The following is a 19,654-nucleotide window of genomic DNA, read 5'->3' as shown; positions in this document are numbered from 1 at the left end:
GCAAAGTTTTCTCATTGGTGAATGAGACATGAAATGTGGACGTCTGGTCTGTGTGTGTTCATGTGTTTCAGAGGTGTATCCACCTACATTTTGAAGTCAAGAACTTTATTTATAGGACCTAAATTCATAGTCAGGTTGCCTTATTATTCTCTTATGAAAAATAAACACGCAGTAAAGCTGATTGATTTACTACAAATACATGGCTGTATACCAACACAGTAGCACAACAGTTTCTATTGCATCATCCCTGCTAGGCTGTTATTTTCTATTTATATCATAACTTCCGTTTTAAGATTATGCATTCTACGGTTTCCTTTTCTTCGCTAAGATAAAATAATATTTTTAAATGAATTAAAGAAATTATTTTAAATTATTCTCTTTTTAATATGCAAATGAAACGTTGAAGTTTAAAGCCCTTATTTTCATCTGTATAGATACCTGTACAACAACTTCCTTTTTTATTACCACATTACATTCAACTGTGATCGTCATAATAATAAAGTAAAAAGAAACCTGTTATACAATATATGGTGTCTGTGCAGTGAAAGTGTGACAAGCTTGTCAAGTATGCAACATATACTCAAAATATAGTGCTGTTCCTCTCAGCAGTCTTTACTCCTCTCTACAAGCTCTTGCAGTTCATTTCTATTGTGCTACCACATCACACTGTGCATCTGGACAAGATGATATCAATGCAATAACAGGTCCTTTAACTTTCCTAGAAAGAATAAAAAGAATGACAAAATACTGAATAATTATGTAAAATTTCATTTACCAGCCGAGAAAATAGGCCTATAGCAGAAGTCAAAAGACATAATCATTGTAAAAATGAACAAAGCATTTACTGAATAATCTGAACAGTTCCTTTCTCAGTGTACAAGCAAAGTTAATGGACAATTAATGACATTATGGTCACGTCACGTGACATTAAGACTTTTAAAACCAATTCGGAAAATCACATAGCACACAATATAAAATAAACAAGTTTGACACGTAACAAAAGTGTTTATAAAAGAGATAAATGTGATACTTTATTTACACATTTATAATTGTTGTATGAAAAACAACATGAATTAACACTTGTATATAGTTATGAACAGTATGTTTGCTTCCGAACACATACACGCATATACTCTTTAACAGCTTGGCACCTTAGCTAATGAAAAACCCCACCAAATTTAAGGCGTTGACGTCATGGCAGGTCATCACGTGGGTCACACACGCTGCTAGGTGCTAAAAGTTGAAGACGTTCGGACAAACGTTAGATTAGCCGTTCGTCGGTCGATCGGACATTTATTTTTTGCATGTTTTATCTGCCATACACGGATAACCCGCCATAGATTAATAGTAAAGCGTAAATCAATCGCATGCGATTTATCATGCAGCCCTCATTTTAAGTTACATTACCCTGCTGAAAAAAACTGCGTACCAGCAAGACCAGCATATGTTGTGCTTTGGTGCTGGTATGCTGGTGACCACCAGCTAAACCAGCATAGACCAGAATAATTCCCATGCTGGTCAACAAATACGACTTCCGAAAGACGCACCGAAATCTATGACCGAAATCCTGGACAGGACGCATCCGGGAAGAATGACACGTATGGGCACCCTATACTGCCCTCCAAAGGCTAAGTGCAGTATCTACGCAAACACTGAAACTGAGAAAAATGGCTTTAAAGTTTTTTACACCAGCAAGTCAAACATGTTACTGCAATTTTGGCACACACATTTCTCTGAATTGGGACAAAATTTAACCAGGAGACTTTGTCACAAGACACAACAGATCTCACAAAGCCCATTTTAACCCTTAACTCAATTTTGACCAAATGCGTAGTTACTGCGCTTTCGCTTTGTAGGGCAGTATAGATGTAACAATGAATGCAGAGCCAAGATTTGTTCTTTAAACACCAAATTAATTCAATTTGTAATAAGAGAGGGGAAAATCAAGCACTTATCATAGACGTCTTCACAACAAAACAGCATCATCAATGATGTTGACGCAAGGGTCCTCGTTCTCTCCGTATTTATAGCCAAAAGTGCCAGATTACTGGTCCTAGTGTGTCCACTGCTGTTCCTCAGGTAGTTTCTTGTGTATCCATTTTGGTGTAATTGGCTCAATTTCTAAACACGCTATCAAAAGCAAAATGCCGTGCATTAAGGTCAAAAGTTCACCGGGTGCTGCACCCATTGGCCAAAGAAGATCACATGTTTGGGCGTCATGATATTTTAGCTAAATATATATTTTAAATGATTAGTTAACTCCCTTTTTTAACAGCATGAAAACACTATTCAAACATGACATTAAAATATAAATATAAAAAATTACAGACATTTCTTGGGGGTGCTGGGCGGGTGCTATGGATATTATAGCCGGAGCTACAGCACCACCTAGCTCCTCCCTGGCGCCGCCACTGCTAGTATGTAGTGTTCATTACTGCTTTAAAATTCAGCAGTACCTTTTTTTAGTACTGCTGAGTACCTTTTTTTAGTACCTAAAATTTCCTTTCATAATCTCTTCTCACTTAACGCGTTGTTCGCTGCTATGTAACGCAGGGGAACTCCCACTGCCAACGGTCCAAGTTCAGTCAGGCAAATTAAAGAAAGATCACGGCTTTAGTCAACATGTAGGCTAGCCTAACGTTGTCATACTCAATTCTAGTCAGAATTTATAGCTCCATTGAGCTAATATTATGAGGCGTGTCTCAACCGAAAAATGCCTCTGCACTCAATTGGATAGACCTACGACCAATCAGAGCAACGGAGTGTGTGACGTATGTTGAAATTACGTCTTTGCAGCCTGACCAAACTGCTAGTTATTTCGCTACAATGACACTAACATTGTGATTATACTGAGTTAGCGAATGTACATCAACCCCTATTACGTTTACAACATTTCGTTTATATCACAACATGAAGTATTTACTAAGTCATAGAGTAAGACTATCTCTTTCCATTTGTACGTTAGGTGAACTTCATCCACGACGATACCAATTACCAGGGCCGGAGTGGGGCCACTTTTCAGCCCGGGAGTTTCAGGCCCAAGACCGGCCCACTTTTTCCATAGTGTTATTCCAAATTAGCACTTTTTTCAAATTGGATAAATAAAGCAACAGTTCAGCTCTTACTATAGTTTTTATTAATATCATGGTTCAACAAACAAGGTAAAAGTTACATAATATTTCACTTAAGATGAGAAGTTAACAAAAATATTCCTCTACACTCTAAAAAAAGCTGGGTTATTTTTGACCCATAATGGGTAAATATTGGACAGAACAAATGCTGAGTTAAAAATAACCCAATGTTGGGTTGTTGTTATGCAACCATGGATTATAATAACCCAACAGTTGGGTTAAAACAACCCAGCATTGGGTCAATTTTAACCCAGCAGCGTGTTCTGTCCAATATTTACCCATTATGGGTCAAAAATAACCCAGCTCTTTTTAGAGTCTATTCCACAAGGAAATGTTGATAAATTATTAGCATTGCTAATGCTATGAGGGCTATGATTAATCAGATGCAAATAGAAATATAAAACCCAGTCCTAATTAAAAAAGAAAACAGTTTGAAAAAAAATATTGAATCCAATATTGGGTAAATATATAGCATAAAAAGTGATTTATAATCTTTTTTTAGGCTGGTCATTTTTGACTGGGAACACAAAAGGTGTTATATGGTTCTGAACACAACCTGAGGGTTAAATAACTTTAATTCATATTGTTTACTCATTGCCTCCTCAGTTTCAGCGGCGAACTGGCATATATGCTGCTCAGAAGCTGAAAAGTCTATGAATCGCATGTATACACAAAAGGCTAATATTTAAAAAAAAAAAAATTGACTTGTAAATAGTTTGAAAACGGTATTAGCCGAATAATTACGTTGCTAATGCTAACCATTACTAGGCTTATTTCTCTTTAAGTTACCTGTTGTCACTTTTGTTTATCCTCTTGAAAATAAATCTGTAAGTTTGGCACATTTGGCAGCATCCTCCTCCTCTCAGACGCGTATTGTTACGGCAGGGCCGGCCCTACCGGAGAAAAGTTTTGGAAAAGACCTGCTATGGACCGAACCAACTCTATGGGAGGGGAGGGGAAAACTCCTTCACATGGTACAACCCATGCAGAGGCTGCGCGCTGCAGTGTCAATGCGAAACGTGTGAAGTGTCATTTAAGAGAAGATAGACTCACTAACGTGACAAATGTAAAAAAAAAAAAACTCGACCGGCCCCAAAGTGAAGCGGCCCACCGGGAATTCTCCCGGTTCTCCCGATTACCCACTCCGGGCCTGCCAATTACGTTGGCTTGAAAATATTGGAGCCTAGCATGTCCCTCCACTTATTCAGCAACCACGATTCCGGGCTTCCGAAAAGAAGCTGGCAACGACCGCTAATTATATTCATCTCGTCGTGCACGCTGAGTTGCATCGCCGTGATACCGTTAGCCATTTCAGTTGCGACCAACTTTTGCCGAATAGGAAGGACGGCAAAAACATCAACAAATGCCCTGCTCGCGTTTCTCTGTAACTTCCTCTTTTAAAATCAATGCTCTGTCGATATCTTTTAGAACAGACTCAATGTCAGAATCCACACATCTGAACTCTACAGTGGCAGCCATTTAACACACGCGCTCTTTGGTGACGTGGTTCATTACGTTACTGTTGATTATCTGTCCATCGTCGTATAAAGCCCGCCCTGACAATTTGATTGGTTCGACCAGCTTTTGTCCAAGCATAGTAGCTCCTCAACGCAGAAACCCCAGACCGATATTCCCGTTTTCAAAATCTTGTGGGCGGGGGTAAGATCGGATGGCACCCAGGCTACATGTAGGCCTATATTAAACTAATATGTAGATTGTGTAGAATTTTTACATGTTGTGTTTTTATTATTTCCTTGTAGCCTACATGTTAGTTAAAAATAAAACAAAATAATCTGTAATACCACATTGTAGCCACTAGATGTATGTATAATCCATTACATAAAATTCTGTTAAATTCTTAATAAATAAAAGTTGTTGTTTTAAGTAATCCAAAAGTTATCAGTTACATTACTTTTAAGCCTGGTTACTTGTGATATTGATCATAATTTGGTTATTTGTTCTTATTTTACTATTAACTTGTTTTTAACAATATTTTAAATGTTAAGTTTTTGGTGTCATAACCTTAAGGTCACTGGTGCTTTACGAAGACTGTTTATTAAATCTTCCAACAAACATTACAGTGTTAAGGTTTTTTTCCTGTATGAACTCTCTTATGGGAATGTAAGTTACTTAAACAAGTAAACGTCTTGTCGCACTGAGCGCATTTGAAAGGTTTTTCACCTGTATGAATTCTCTTATGATTTAGTAAATTCTGCTTTAGATTAAAACTCTTTCCACAGACATTACAGTGATGAGGTTTCTCTCCAGTATGAACTCTCTGATGGGCTTTGAAGTAACTTGAATAAGCAAACATCTTGTCGCACTGAGAGCATTTGAAAGGTTTTTCACCTGTATGAATTTTCTTATGATTTAATAAGGCAGTCTGTTGTCTAAAGCTCTTTCCACAGACACTACAGTGATAAGGTTTCTCTCCAGTGTGAATTCTCTGATGGGCTTTGAAGTGACTTGAATAAGCAAACGTCTTGTCGCACTGAGAGCATTTGAAAGGTTTTTCACCTGTATGAATTTTCTGGTGAGTTAGTAATGTAGACCCGTGACTAAAACTCTTTCCACAGACACTACAGTGATAAGGTTTCTCTCCAGTATGAACTCTCTGATGGGATTTGAAGTGACTTGAATAAGCAAACGTTTTGTCACACTGAGAGCATTTGAAAGGTTTTTCACCTGTATGAATTCTCTTGTGATTTAGTAAATTCTGCTTTAGACTAAAACTCTTCCCACAGACACTACAGTGATAAGGTTTCTCTCCAGTATGAACTCTTTGATGGGCTTTGAAGTGACTTGAATAAGCAAACGTTTTGTCACACTCAGAGCATTTGAAAGGTTTTTCACCTGTATGAATTTTCTGGTGAGTTATTAATGAAGACCCGTGACTAAAACTCTTCCCACAGACACTACAGCGATGAGGTTTCTCTCCAGTATGAACTCTCTGATGGGATTTTAATTGTCCTAACTGAGAAAAAGTCTTGTCACACTGAGAGCATTTGTAAGGTTTTTCTCCAGTGTGAAGTCTCTGATGAACTTTAAGATGGTCTTTGGTTTTGAAGTATTTTCCACATTCAGTGCAGTTGAAAGGCTTTTCACCAGTGTGTGTCCTCATGTGAACATTTAGATTAGAGGAAGAGACACAGATCTTCCCACACTGCTCACAGTGAAACTGCTTCTTCTTTTTCTTCTTCTTCTTCTCTCTGTGGTCTTCTGAATGATGTTTCTTCTCTTGTAAGGTAGTAAAGCTGGTCTCAGATCTGGTGAAGAGTTTCTGTTCTGTGTGTTTTGAAAGAAACATGAACCAATTAAATTGTCATCATTTCATTCTTATTTACACAAAAAAGTAGTGCTGCACGATATATTCGAAAAATTCATTATCATCGCGATGGGCGTGTGCAATATACATATCGCATGGAGCTGCGATAACTTACATTTATTTTACGTGTCTATCATTTGTGTGTTGCATGCTTAGATTGTCCAAATTACACCGATCAGAAGGTGTTTCCCACACATTTACTTTACTTGGGCGGCTCTCTCAGGAATATTAACAGCCGGCCATGTATATTTAGCATGAAATTTTGTCTTTTTTGCCCGTGATAATGACATTATGCGTGCAAGCACGTTGTGTCTTTTCAGATGAGTTTGCTGTGCGTTCGCGAACAAGCCATTATAGCTCAAACGGTCAAACAGTCATTATGTAAGCTGACCCTACATACTTTATAAAGAGTATACTTTTGAACAGAGATGTATAGCAACGAAGTAGAACTACTTCACTACTGTCCTTAAGTACTAAATAACAGTAGGCTATCTGTACTCTACTGAAGTATTATTTTTTTCTCCTACTTCCACTTTTACTTCAGTACATATTTTCGATGAGTTTAATACTTTTACTCCAATACATTTTTTATGTGCTGCATAGTTAGTTACTCGTTACATTCAAATGTTACGAATCATTACAAACCCACATTGTCACTGCCGGAGCGGTGATACACATTAGAAACACACACACGGTGGTCTAAACTAAATCGGAGATAGTGAAGGGCGGACCCCTCCCTCCCTCTCACTCACAAATATGAGCCGCGGTTGTGGAAAAATGTGAAGCGAAGAGAGAACCAAAGTGCGCGAGAAAGACAGAGAGAGAGAGAGAGAAAATGCGCAAGAAAGGGCGAGTGTGCGCGAAAGAAGGAAACCTAAATACATTGAAACACCTTGTACCTTTACCTATTACCATTGTATCGACTAATATTTAATTAATTTTGAATTCTCTATCGGCATATCAGTATCAGCATTCAAACTTTTGACCATTTTCTTTAATAACTACATTACACAATACCACACTACCATTATTCAACAAAGTGTTTTTTCATTCTCTGTCCCCTTTAAGGAAATTATACTTTCAGTATACAGAAGACACACCAATAAAAATGTTCAGCACCAAAATTCAGAATTTTATTAAAGGAAATCAAATAAATGACTTAGGAAAAACCCTGATGCACCGAATGCCTCACCCTGACACCCCCAATTTCTGGGGATGGAAATAAAATAAAGTATCATTACATGATAATGCCAAGGCTTAGTGGGATAAAATTAACTTTAATATTTCTTACATCTATCTTAAACAAAACAGTGAACTAAAAATAAATAAAAAGGAGGTTATTATATGATCTATATTGTTCATTACACCTCTTGAGGACTGAAACTGTGGAGTTGGAAATAATTAAAATATATTTTTGTACACACATATTTAAGTTAACGTTGCTGAATAAAGAAAGAGATAAAAATATTGTAGTCTCGGAGGTAAAAAGAGAGAAATAAAACATTTCATTCACGTTAACGGATCTTACAACCCAGTTTATTTATCCGCATAACGTTAGCGATCTCCGTTCTTACATCAATCAAAAGCTTCTTTTAACATCATATCCTCTTCATAAAAACGTTAAAATCAATAGAAAACCACTAAAATATATATTGTTCTCTCATATTTAAGTAACTAAATGACAAAAGAGAGAAAAGAAATCTGTAAAATAATGTTTGTTTCTGAGGTAAAATTAAACAACCGTGACGCAAGTTCGCCAGCGCGCGCTGAAGGAGCAGAGTAGAAAAGCGAGTGCTGCAGCAGTGTAGCACACACGACGTGCGCAGTAATAAAGAACACAATGGACTTATTCATGTTTTCATTTAATTTCCTTAAAAATTTGATGGATAGCAGCAGTAGTTAACACACACGGAGCAGTGGGCATTTACGTAGTTGTCTGAGTAAAGGCCATCCATTATGCTATTAAAGTTTTTATATTTCTTAAAGAACCTACAGGAAACGTTCTGGGGAAAAAGAACCCAATGGAAACCATATGGGAACGTTAGGGAAACGGTCTGTGTTTGCTGGGCTATCGGTTTTTATAAAAAAAAATCTAAAAATTTGTTCTGAAGAGAGCACTTTATTTTTATTAGGATGACACAGGTGTAATTGATTTAAGATAAAATTATACTTGTGGGGTGAACTAACTAGGGATGGGCACGAGTACTCGATTGCTCGAGTACTCGAACGTAGCATCGATGATCGATCATGAAAACGATGATCATGTGGGTTTATTTATTTATGTATTATGGATATGGCGGCATTTGGCTAGCTGGTTAGCATTACAAGCGCATCTGATAGTGAAAACTGGGTCTGGAGATGCGTGTTTGACGTCGTGTCGAGCTACGCAGACCGGCATATGACATCAGTTATGTTACCATGCGTGATTCAAAAACAAACGGCGCGGCGGCAACCCGCTGATCCCGTGAAGCAACCCGCCGATGCGCGCAATGCACGGCAGCCCGCCGATCCCGTGAAGCCGGCCACACCTCACCTCACCTCACCGAGGCATATGGTTGAAAAGGATGCCGTGATTTTCGGAAATACAGTCAGTCAGATGCAAAATGTCAGATGCGCCGTCGAAAGTTCAATGGGTTATCATCAAATATCAACAGATACCAGAGAGCCATACGAGCATCTTGAACAGGTAAGGGACGACGTCATGACACAGTTAATCGCTAAAATGATAGCAAAGACTTAAAGCTGCTTAATGTTATGAAGCTTGTGCTTTGACTGGACGTGTTTAAAAGCGCACTGTTTATGATGCACAGCAACAACGGGAGTTAAACTTTCTGTACATAACTTAGTTGAAAACTTAGATGAAGTCTTGCATTTTATGCAGACAGATGCACGTTGTACATTTATGTTGTATAAAGGCTTAATATTATGTAGAGTGCGTCATGTAGAAAGCGCTTCGGTTTGTGTTTATTAACCCTTTAGTTTCACTTCATCACGCAGCTATTCCTGTAAGAGGTTTCTGTTAAAAAGCATTTAATTGATTAATAATCTAGTATGTGTTCATTGTTCTCTCATAGTTTATTCAAAATTAAGTTTTATTTGAGTGTTTTTAATAAAAATATTTTAATTTTCACCATGACGTGTACGCCCCGCCCCTTTGATTGCCCCGCCCCCAGTTAATCGAGTACTCGTTCTTCAGACCTATGGATTAATCGAAATGAAAAAATGACATAAGTGCACATCCCTAGAACTAACCCTTTAAGTAAGGAATAATTGACGACGCGCCATTGAATTATAAGAAAATAATGCACACCCAAGGTGCAATGCAGTACAACGCGAAGCAGAGTTCGGTTACACCGCGGGTGTGCATTATTTTCAAATAATTCAAAGGATTATTCCTCTTTTACCACGGTTACCCCAAACATTGCTCTGGTGCCTATTTTTAAGACATTTGACAAGTTGGGTGTGCGGTTTCCAGTAGGGATGGGCACGGATATTCGAATATTCGAATATTCGATCAGCAATAATAATTCGAATTTAAAAAATGCTATTCGAATGTTTGTTTGTTTTTAATGTGCCACCAAAGGGTTACGACTTATTTAATGCTTTTTCACTTCATCTATACTCTTTTACAGACTTAAATGTAAGATATACATGAACATTAATTTGTATATATTTCTGATTGTTTGGCAATGCAGATTGCAGACGAATTTAATTTTTTTTTCTTTTATCTCCGGGTTTGCCCGCGCCGCAGCATATTTGGCAACTGGCTCAGTGAGGGCTCACGTGTTATTAAACGTGCTTCTCCGCCGCCCGCATCAACACATCATGAAAGATTTGTAAGCTTTCTGTTATAAAGTCTACTTTATTTTGTTAATAACGAGACAGTCACGGAGAACGAAATGAAACGGAGAACATTTTTAATATGTGGTGCTCTTTCAAAAATGAACCGGATAACTGCACATGGCTGTTTAAAGCAAAGCACCGTCTTTGTGAAATCTTGTTAAATTAAGCTAATGTTAGTAACTTTGCACAGTCAACAATAATCTATCGAGCCATCTTACGTTATATGTAAAATAATGTTAAATACAGATATTCAATCTTGTTCAATCCGTCTGTTGTTTTTATCGGATAACCATCATCACGTGCAACACGAGGAAGAGTTTTCTCCGCAGCACCGGCATTATTGTATCTAGTCAGAAGAACGGGCTTTCACCGAAGCAGGTAGGGTAAAGATGGTTTCTTTATTCACAAATACATGTCAAACTAAACTGAGAAGATATTTATATGTTGACTGAGCAGTCGGTTATGTAGATGCGTTTTTTCGTTTGCTCCGGGCTCTTATTTGGAGTCTGTTTAAGGGTTTAAAATGATTAAGGGTGTCACGATTTCGATTTTAAATCGAAATCGATCGAAATTAAGTCACAGCTTCGAACTTCGAATTAAAAAATGGGATCGTCGATGCTGCCACGCCCCCATTTCACGTCTGGTCGGCTTGCCAAGCGAGGAAAAAAACTCTCAGAGATGCCTTTAAAAACATCTGTCCTGCAGAAAGCGATCATATTTTAAACACGAGGGATGTATTGCTACAACTCCTTGAAATGCATATCATAAACAGGATTAACAGTGATCTGACTTTGGACAGAGCGCAGCTCACTGCACGTGCGCGATAGTGAGGGAGGCGCAAAGATGCAGCGGGTTATATTTTAAACAAAAGGATAGTTTGCCTCAGCTTGCATGAAACTCATAAAACTGAACAAATACATAAGGATTACTACTTTAGTTTATGTTCAGACTTCGGACAGATGCGAGAGCAAGTGAGACAGAGAGAAGCGCAGCTGCTTATGATGCTGGATTTATTTCAGATGCTATGAGTCCAAGACACACGCATTAAGTCCATGTGCATTAAGTCCATGTTAGAGATACGCGGATGGACTATTATTTCATCCGCAACCGCATAACAAAACTCATCATCCGTCCACCATCCATCCGCAACGTTTCTGACCAGTTTTCAAAACCGCACCCGCCCGCCATCCGCTGACTGGACGATGCAAGACGCTGCTGATGACAGCCGCGAGACTAGAAAGCGTCTCGGTTACTATCGTAACCTCGGTTCCCTGAGAGAACGTGAACGAGACATTGCGTCAGTTAGCTGACGCTATGGGATTGATCCTTCAATCACGATTACCCTGAAGCCTTATTGCACAACGCCAGTGCAGTTGAAACTCGCGCTGGCCAATGACGCTCAAGACGGCAAGGGAGGCGTGGCCTTCTTACTATAATAGCAGCCGTCTTGAGCGAATATCTTCAGTAAAAACGACTGAACGAGCGTACAGCCTACGAAGCCGTGAGCACGGCAGCTAACGCAATGTCTCGTTCACGTTCTCTCAGGGAACCGAGGTTACGATAGTAACCGAGACGTTCCCTGTCGAGAACGTTCTCTCGACATTGCGTCAGTTAGCTGACGCTATGGGAGATTGTATAGAACCGCGCCGTGCATACGGCAAGATAGGCCAAGCATAACGAAGCAAACAGCATGCAACAATCTCAAATGACCAGCCGATAGCGGCATATCGTACTAAGCACCAGCCAAAACCCATAACAGAGCCAGTAGCGTGCTAGCGTAACACCGCATTAAGCGGGTAAGAAGTAAACGCTAAAGAATTAAACAACATACCTAGCGAGCGGACGGCGTCCGGCGCACAAGTTGTAGAAGAGTTTAGATCATTGGACTGGCGGCAGTGAACACAGCACTCTTGCAGTCATATGTTGACTTGCCCAACGGGCGGACGAGATCCGGCGTTGAAGTTGTAAAATATAATCCACATGCAGTATTCATATGACTCAGCATCCAGGGAGCGGGTGATTCCCGGCGTCAGAAATGCAAGTGATAATCCACAAAAACCAATACATGGTGGAATTCTCGTAGTAAATAAATCGAATACTCAGCGGGCGAGCAGCGTCCGGCGCTAAGGTATTCTCAAGTCGGCGTCGCCGTAGCGCCGCCCCTCACACACGACCTGATAGAAACCATCAGGTATGTCAGACACTGGAGGTAGAGGGCGTGTTTACCGAGAGCACTCGGGAAGCCAATGAGGAGACATCCAGATTGTAAAACCTAGCAAAGGTGTTCTGAGACGACCAGCCAGCTGCCAAGCATAAATCCTGAATAGATGCGCCTTTATACCAAGCCCATGACGATGCAATAGCCCTCGTAGAATGGGCTTTAATATCCAAAGGGCAACGCACTCCTTGGCTAGAGTATGCCAGTGAAATAGCATCAACCACCCAGTGCGACAGTCTTTGCTTGGAAACTGGGCGTCCTTTGGCGCTGCCTCCAAAACAAACAAACAGCTGTTCCGCTGTCCGGAACGGCGCCGAGCGATCAATATAAGCTTTTAGCGCTCTTACCGGGCAAAGCTCACTCTGTACGATCGCGTTAGTAGTCGCTGCGTCATCCGAGGAGAAGGCGGGGATAGAAATAACCTGCGCTCTAAATGGCGTGGATAGCGATTTAGGCACATAACCCGCTTTGGGTTTTAACGTGACATTACAGTCCCCTGGTCCAAATTGTAAGCATTCAGCGTTCACAGAGAGTGCATGCAGATCTCCTATGCGCTTAGCTGAAGCCAAAGCCAGCAGAAGCACAGTTTTTAGAGAGAGCTCCTTCAAACCTACCGTTAGAATAGGCTCAAACGGAGGAAGAGTTAGTGCTTTCAGGACCAAGGCCAGGTCCCAAGACGGTACGGTGGGTGGGCGAGAAGGTCTGAGGCGCCGTGCACCCCGTAAAAACTTCGCTATGAGCTCGTGTTTGCCCACCGAGCGCCCCCCAATCTCAGCATGAAAAGCTGCGATGGCAGCAACATATACTTTAAGGGTGGAGGGCATGCTTCCCGTATCCATTCTGTGCTGTAAAAAGGATAGAATAGCTGACACGGAGCAGTTCACCGGGTCAAACTCTTTTTCTTTACACCACGCCGTGAATACCGACCACTTAAGGGCATATAACCGTCTTGTAGCGGGGGCACGCGATTGCATCAGCGTATCGAACACACACTCTGCGGCAGAGCCGCGTCTGTTAGCGGTTCCCACACACCTTCCACGCGTGAAGTTTCCACTTCTCGGGGCTGGGGTGCCAGATTGATCCGTTCGCCTGAGAGAGCAGGTCTCGTCTCAACGGGATCGGCCACGGGGGAGCCGTTGACAGTTCCAACAGGTCGGGAAACCACGGCTGGTTCGGCCAGTACGGGGCGATTAGTGTCACTGATGCTCTTTCCTCTCTGATCTTGTGTAAAACTGACGGCAGCAGTTTTATGGGGGGAAAACGCATATTTGCTGGCTCTCGGCCACGGCAACGACAGCGCTTCTCCGCCCAGAGGAGAGCTCGTCAACGAGAAGAACAGCGGGCAGTGTGTGTTTTCCTCGGACGCAAACAGATCCACTTCTGCTTTCCCGAACTGACTCCAGATCAGCTCGATAGATAGGGGGTTCAATCTCCATTCCCCTTGGGGAATGCCGTTCCTCGACAGCATATCCGCTCCGCAGTTCATGCTGCCCGGTACATGCGTCGCTTTTATTGAAAGGAGATGACGATCCGCCCACAACAGTATCGTTTCTGCCTGTCTGAACAGCGGCCTGGAGCGCACTCCTCCCTGGCGATTTATGTATGAAACCACCGTAGTGTTGTCCGTCCGGACGAGAACGTGATGGCCCCCGATCAGCGTCGCAAAGCTCTGCAGTGCTAAAAGGACGGCTTTGAGCTCTAGACGGTTTATATGCCATAACCGCTCCGTCTCCGACCAGGAGCCCGAAGCCGGGACGCCATCGCACAGGGCTCCCCAGCCCGTTAACGACGCGTCCGTCGTGACTACTTTCCGTCTCGTAACCAGCCCGAGTGGAGCACCCCCGCTGAACAGGTTGGGATCGAACCAGGGTCTCAGCGCTCGCATACATCCGTTCGTAACTGTAATGCGCGCTCGTCCCGATATCCACGCCCTGTTGGGCACTCTGGATCGTAACCACAGCTGTAACGGGCGCATATACAGCAGACCGAGCGGGCAAACCGGGGAGGCTGCCGCCATCAAGCCTAAAAGTCTCTGAAACCGTTTCAGTGGCACAGTGCATCCGTGGCTGAATACATTCAGAGCAGACGTCAGATCTCGTTTGCGCTCCTCTGATAAGAAAGCCTTCATTGAGACCGAGTCGAGACGTACGCCTAGAAACGCGATCTCCTGCGTTGGAGATAGAGCGCTCTTCTGCAAATTCACACGTAGACCGAGGCTGTCTAAATGCGAAAGTACTGCGTCTCTGTGGCTGATGAGCACCTCTCTGGATTGTGCTAAGATCAGCCAATCGTCCAGATAATTCAGGATGCGAATGCCGCTCGCTCTCAGCGGGGACAGCGCCGTGTCTATACATTTCGTGAATGTGCGCGGGGCGAGCGCTAGACCGAACGGGAGGACCGTGAACTGGTATGCAGCATCCTTGAATGCAAATCTCAGAAAGCGCCTGTGGTGCGGGGCAATCTGAATGTGAAAATAAGCATCCTTTAAGTCCACTGAAATAAACCAGTCCCCGGGCCGAATGTGGGCGAGGATCTGTTTCAGTGTAGTCATTTTGAAAGCACGTTTGTGTAATGCTTTGTTGATTAGTCTCAAATGCGTGACGGGTAGCTCGGTTCTCGGGGGCTGCGCGTTGCTCGTCGGATCGCTGCTCGGGGGCGAGGGACCCAGCGGGACTAATGGAGACCTCTCCGCTCTGTGCAGCGTTTGTGTTACGGGCACAAGAGAGGATGGCCGGGGGGCGGCTGACACCGCGATAGACAACGGGCTTCTGTGCGGCTCGTTGAGACCGTGCATTAACCCTTCCCGTCCCCGCTTTCTCTGCGACCCCCGCGTCGCGGGGGGGTTCAAAAGCGGGGAGGGTGCGCTGTGCGTGTTTATATGAGGGTGGGAGCTGCCCTGGGGCGAGCGACCCGAAACCGAAACCAGATGAGGAGGAAAACGCTCTTTTTGTGAAAAAGTCACATTTTTTATTGCATTTAACACAAAAACATTTAAAGAAACAGTCTCTGCGTCGCCCGCAACAGCCAGGGGGACGCTCGACGAGACTTTTGTTCTCTTGGCGGCGGGCTCGCCGCTCGGCGTTCTCTCTCTCACACCACTCACGTCAGGAACGCGGCTTTGCCCCGGACTGCGGTCCCCCTGGACCCGGTTTCTTTCGACGCTTCCTGGTGGATTCGTGCCAGGGGCTCTTATGACGCACCACCGGTTCAGGTCTCACCGTCGGGGGCGGTGCCGCGGGGGGTTGCGCTGCCGGCCGGCGTGGCGCAGACTCGGAGCGGTGTCTCGGCGGCGGCGGTCCCGCCGGCGCATGAGACATAGGGCGGCGAGGAAGAAAGTGACTCATGGCTTTAGAGCTCTTCACCGCCTCCGAGAATCGCTCCGTGATGGTGCCCACGGCGTCACCGAACAAGCCAGATGGGGAAACGGGAGCGTTTAGCAGCGTCTTCCTGTCGGCTTCCTTGAGATCCGTGAGATTTAACCACAGCTGGCGCTGCATCACCACCATGAAGCCCATGCTGCGTCCAATGGCTTGCGCCGACTTTTTGGTGGCTTTCAGCGCGAAATCCGTTGCCGCCCTCAGATCCCTGAAGGTATTCAGGTCCGTGCTGCCCTCGTCCAGCGCCTTTAGAGCCCTCGCCTGGAAAATCTGGAGGACTGCCATGGTGTGCAGTGAAGACAGAGCCTCTCCTGACGCGGCGTAGGCTTTATCAGCCAGGTGCGCCGTCGTGCGGCATGCCTTAGAGGGTAGTGAAGCCTCACCACCCAAGGAGGAGGACGACGGGCAGAGATTGGCCGCCACGGCTTCCTCGACGGGGGGGATGTGCAGGTATCCACGGGCTTCCGCCCCGTCCACTTTAGAAAATAGCTCAGACCCGCCGGCGCGAGCGCGGACGCCCTGGGGGGTCGCCCACGCTTTGGTGACCTCATCGTGCAGGTCTGGGAGGAAAGGGGCACTTTTCCTCTGAGCGGCGGCGCGGCGGCCCGAGTCAAAGTACCAAGAATCGAGTTTGCTCCTTTGGGGTTCTTGTGGGGAACTCCACTCGATCTCTAGATCCTGCACGGCCTTAGAGAGAATGCGCACCAGCTCTTCGTGAAAGGATGGGGGGTGGGCGTCAGCCTCTGACGCGGCAGGCGGAGATTGGTCCCAATCTCCGTCAGACGCCGTCAGCGACATCTCATCCTCCTCTGCGGGGACCCCAAAGGAGACAGACTCGGCAGCTCCGGGTTCAGGACGCAGGCTCTCGGCGACGAACTGAACCGGAGAGCGACGGGGAGGGTAAGCGCGGCGCTCTGGCACGCGCTCGGTCTCCGACGGTGGCTGAGCCCCCACCAGCGGCACCTTGGCGGCAGTGGGAGGCTGCAGCGAGGAGCTTTCGAGAGCGATGTTGAGCCGAGTCCTGAGCACCCTCATTGGAAGCTCATCACAATGAGGGCACTCAGACCCAACCAACACCGTCTCTGCGTGGAGAAGCCCCAGACATACAATACACACTTTGTGCGAATCGGGCGGGTCGATAGGACCTCCGCACCGAGAGCACATTCGCGACATCTGGATCGCTAAGAGGGACGTCCGTCTTATCCGCGTACTCAACAGATGTCTTCGTTGCAGGGTAAAACTTGCTCGTGAAGGAGAAAATACTGAAGATATTCGCTCAAGACGGCTGCTATTATAGTAAGAAGGCCACGCCTCCCTTGCCGTCTTGAGCGTCATTGGCCAGCGCGAGTTTCAACTGCACTGGCGTTGTGCAATAAGGCTTCAGGGTAATCGTGATTGAAGGATCAATCCCATAGCGTCAGCTAACTGACGCAATGTCGAGAGAACGTTCTCGACAGGGAACTCTAGAATATCAGCAGTGAACTCCGTCTCCTATCGGCGCACAGGGACAAAAATAAATAAATAAATAGCTAAATTAAACGCACAAATTACATAGCCTGCACTGGTGTCATCCTGATTTACCACTTTGTAAAATTTATTCCAGGCAACCCTTTTCTGACATTCTATTTCCTTTGTTTTTAATTCTCATTTTTTGAGTTTGCCACGTACCTCCTTTGCCAGCGTTGATAAGAGCTGTGTCAAAATGCATCCTCATTTCTCCGCGCTGTTAATGATAGAACGAATGGATCCTTAACAGCCGAGGATATCCCAAACAATTAAAAGCTTTATTAAATAAAAGTGTGTATTTATTAGAAAACTTTTTCTTGTCACTGTTTTAGTATTATAAGTTACGTTTTGTGTTAATATTATTCTGTTTATGTTGCGTATATTTCTAGGTTGATTATTTGATATGCTGTTGAATAGATTAATCTACATCAATGTGTCATATGTTCTAAAATAAATTAATATTTTTTTCTGATTACATATTTATTTTAATAAGTCAGAAATGTCTCCGCTGTTTTCTGCTGACAGGCGCGGTGGGCGCTACTGGGGGCGTGTGCAGCAGGTGACGCAAATTGTGGGTCCTCAGAAGGCTAGACCGTCTCATTTCAGTTCTCTTCTTGAACTTCTGTGGCTGCCACTATGAAAGGCAGAGGGGTCGCATGCTTAGAAGGACACAGCTAATAACAAGCAGTCGACCGAATTTAATAAAAATATTATTTTTCGACACGTCATTCGCACGAACCATGTAACTGCCAACCGCGCATAGTCCATGTGTGTGCAAGAAGGAATCCTCTCTCTACAAGCTCTCGCGTTAAGTGAAGCCCACAAACCCCTATGCGAGTTGTGCAATGTGCATGTTAATGTTAAAGTATTATAACAATAATAATAAATAATGGCATATAATTTTTGTCTAAATTATATGCCATATAAAAATATGTAAAAATCGAGAATCGGATCGAATCGTGACCTTAGAATCGAAAATGTAATCGAATCGAGGATTTGGAGAATCGTGACACCCCTAAAAATGATGATAGCCTACTTTGTCAAGTCCGAAACTTTAAACTTCGCAAGTCCTCAAACTTCGCTTAGATTTGGGGTTAATGTATAATATTTGGTATAATATAATGTTTGTAAGATCCAACAGTAATGAATTCATACTAACGACCGACTTGAAACTAAGGGTTTGACTGACTCAGACTTCGCTCCGCATGGGGTTTTAACGCCTTTTTTTCTGTAGGATATTTTTTAAGAAGAATTTAAAATATATATATATACAATTTACAATGTTTTCAACTTAAAAATACATACATACATATACATACAGAATATAATTTTAGCTTGTTGTGGATATTTCCTAATTATAAGCCTTCTGTGAAATTATGACAAAATAAAAAATACAAAAGACGCATGTCTTAATTAACATAATTTAAATAAACGAATATTCGTTCTTTATGAGCTTAAATATTCGAATAAAAAATTACTGGAAAATGCCCATCCCTAGTTTCCAGAAATTAATGCAGACCCACGGAACATTTCTCAGCCAATCAGAATACAACATTCAACAGACCCGTGGTATAAGCCTACATATTCTGTTTCTCAATAAGTTTTAAAGATATCCTAAACTGTAGTACTTACATTTTTGTGGGGTATTTTTGTGACTGAAAACCCTAAACATGTGCTCACAATGTTAACATTGTTAAAAATACAACAATTAAGGAGACATACCTGATGGAATAAAATCATCATCTTCATCAATGCGCTCTTCCTCTTCTGTGGGTTCCGTTTTGATTTCTGTGGGTTCAGTTTTGATTTCTGTGGGTTCAGTTTTGATTTCTGTGGGTTCAGTTTTGATTTCTGTGGGATCAGTTTTAATCTTCATCATGAGGTTCGTGCAGTCGATTAGTTTAACTGAACACATCTTCAGTTTGGTCTGCAGGATCTGCTGCTGTTCTCCAGCGTTACAGACAGAATCCAGAGACTCTGTGGAGGTTTGATCCTCCTGTAAGCTCTGTTTACTGTCACACACTGTAGTGTCCTGAGTGTCTGTGGGCTTTGACTCAGTATAACAGAGTAAAGTCAGACTGAGATCGGAGTTCTGTGTGTGTCTGGATTTTTCTTCAGAGAGTTTAGAGTCCAGCAGTGTCTGTGGTGTGCGGCTCTGATCTCTGCTCATCCACACTGAATCCAGACTCCCATCATCAGTCACATACACTGAAGATTCACAACAATCCACATCCTGAAAACACAACACACACAG

General features: G+C 43.2%; 1 protein-coding gene across 1 annotated transcript in view; it reads right to left on the bottom strand.

Moving 5' to 3' along the window:
- LOC129437123 (uncharacterized) overlaps positions 1-19,654 on the bottom strand; it is a 54,843-nt gene that overhangs the window by 34,756 nt on the left and 433 nt on the right. The window contains 2 exon segments of the mRNA XM_073865726.1: positions 5,211-6,416; positions 19,123-19,633. Coding sequence (XP_073721827.1) covers positions 5,211-6,416; positions 19,123-19,633 — 1,717 coding nt within the window.

This window comes from Misgurnus anguillicaudatus, unplaced genomic scaffold (genome assembly GCF_027580225.2).
Source record: "Misgurnus anguillicaudatus unplaced genomic scaffold, ASM2758022v2 HiC_scaffold_33, whole genome shotgun sequence".
Taxonomy (NCBI): domain Eukaryota; kingdom Metazoa; phylum Chordata; class Actinopteri; order Cypriniformes; family Cobitidae; genus Misgurnus; species Misgurnus anguillicaudatus.
Note: the sequence above shows the minus strand (reverse complement) of the source record. Positions and strands in the feature narration are given on the sequence as shown.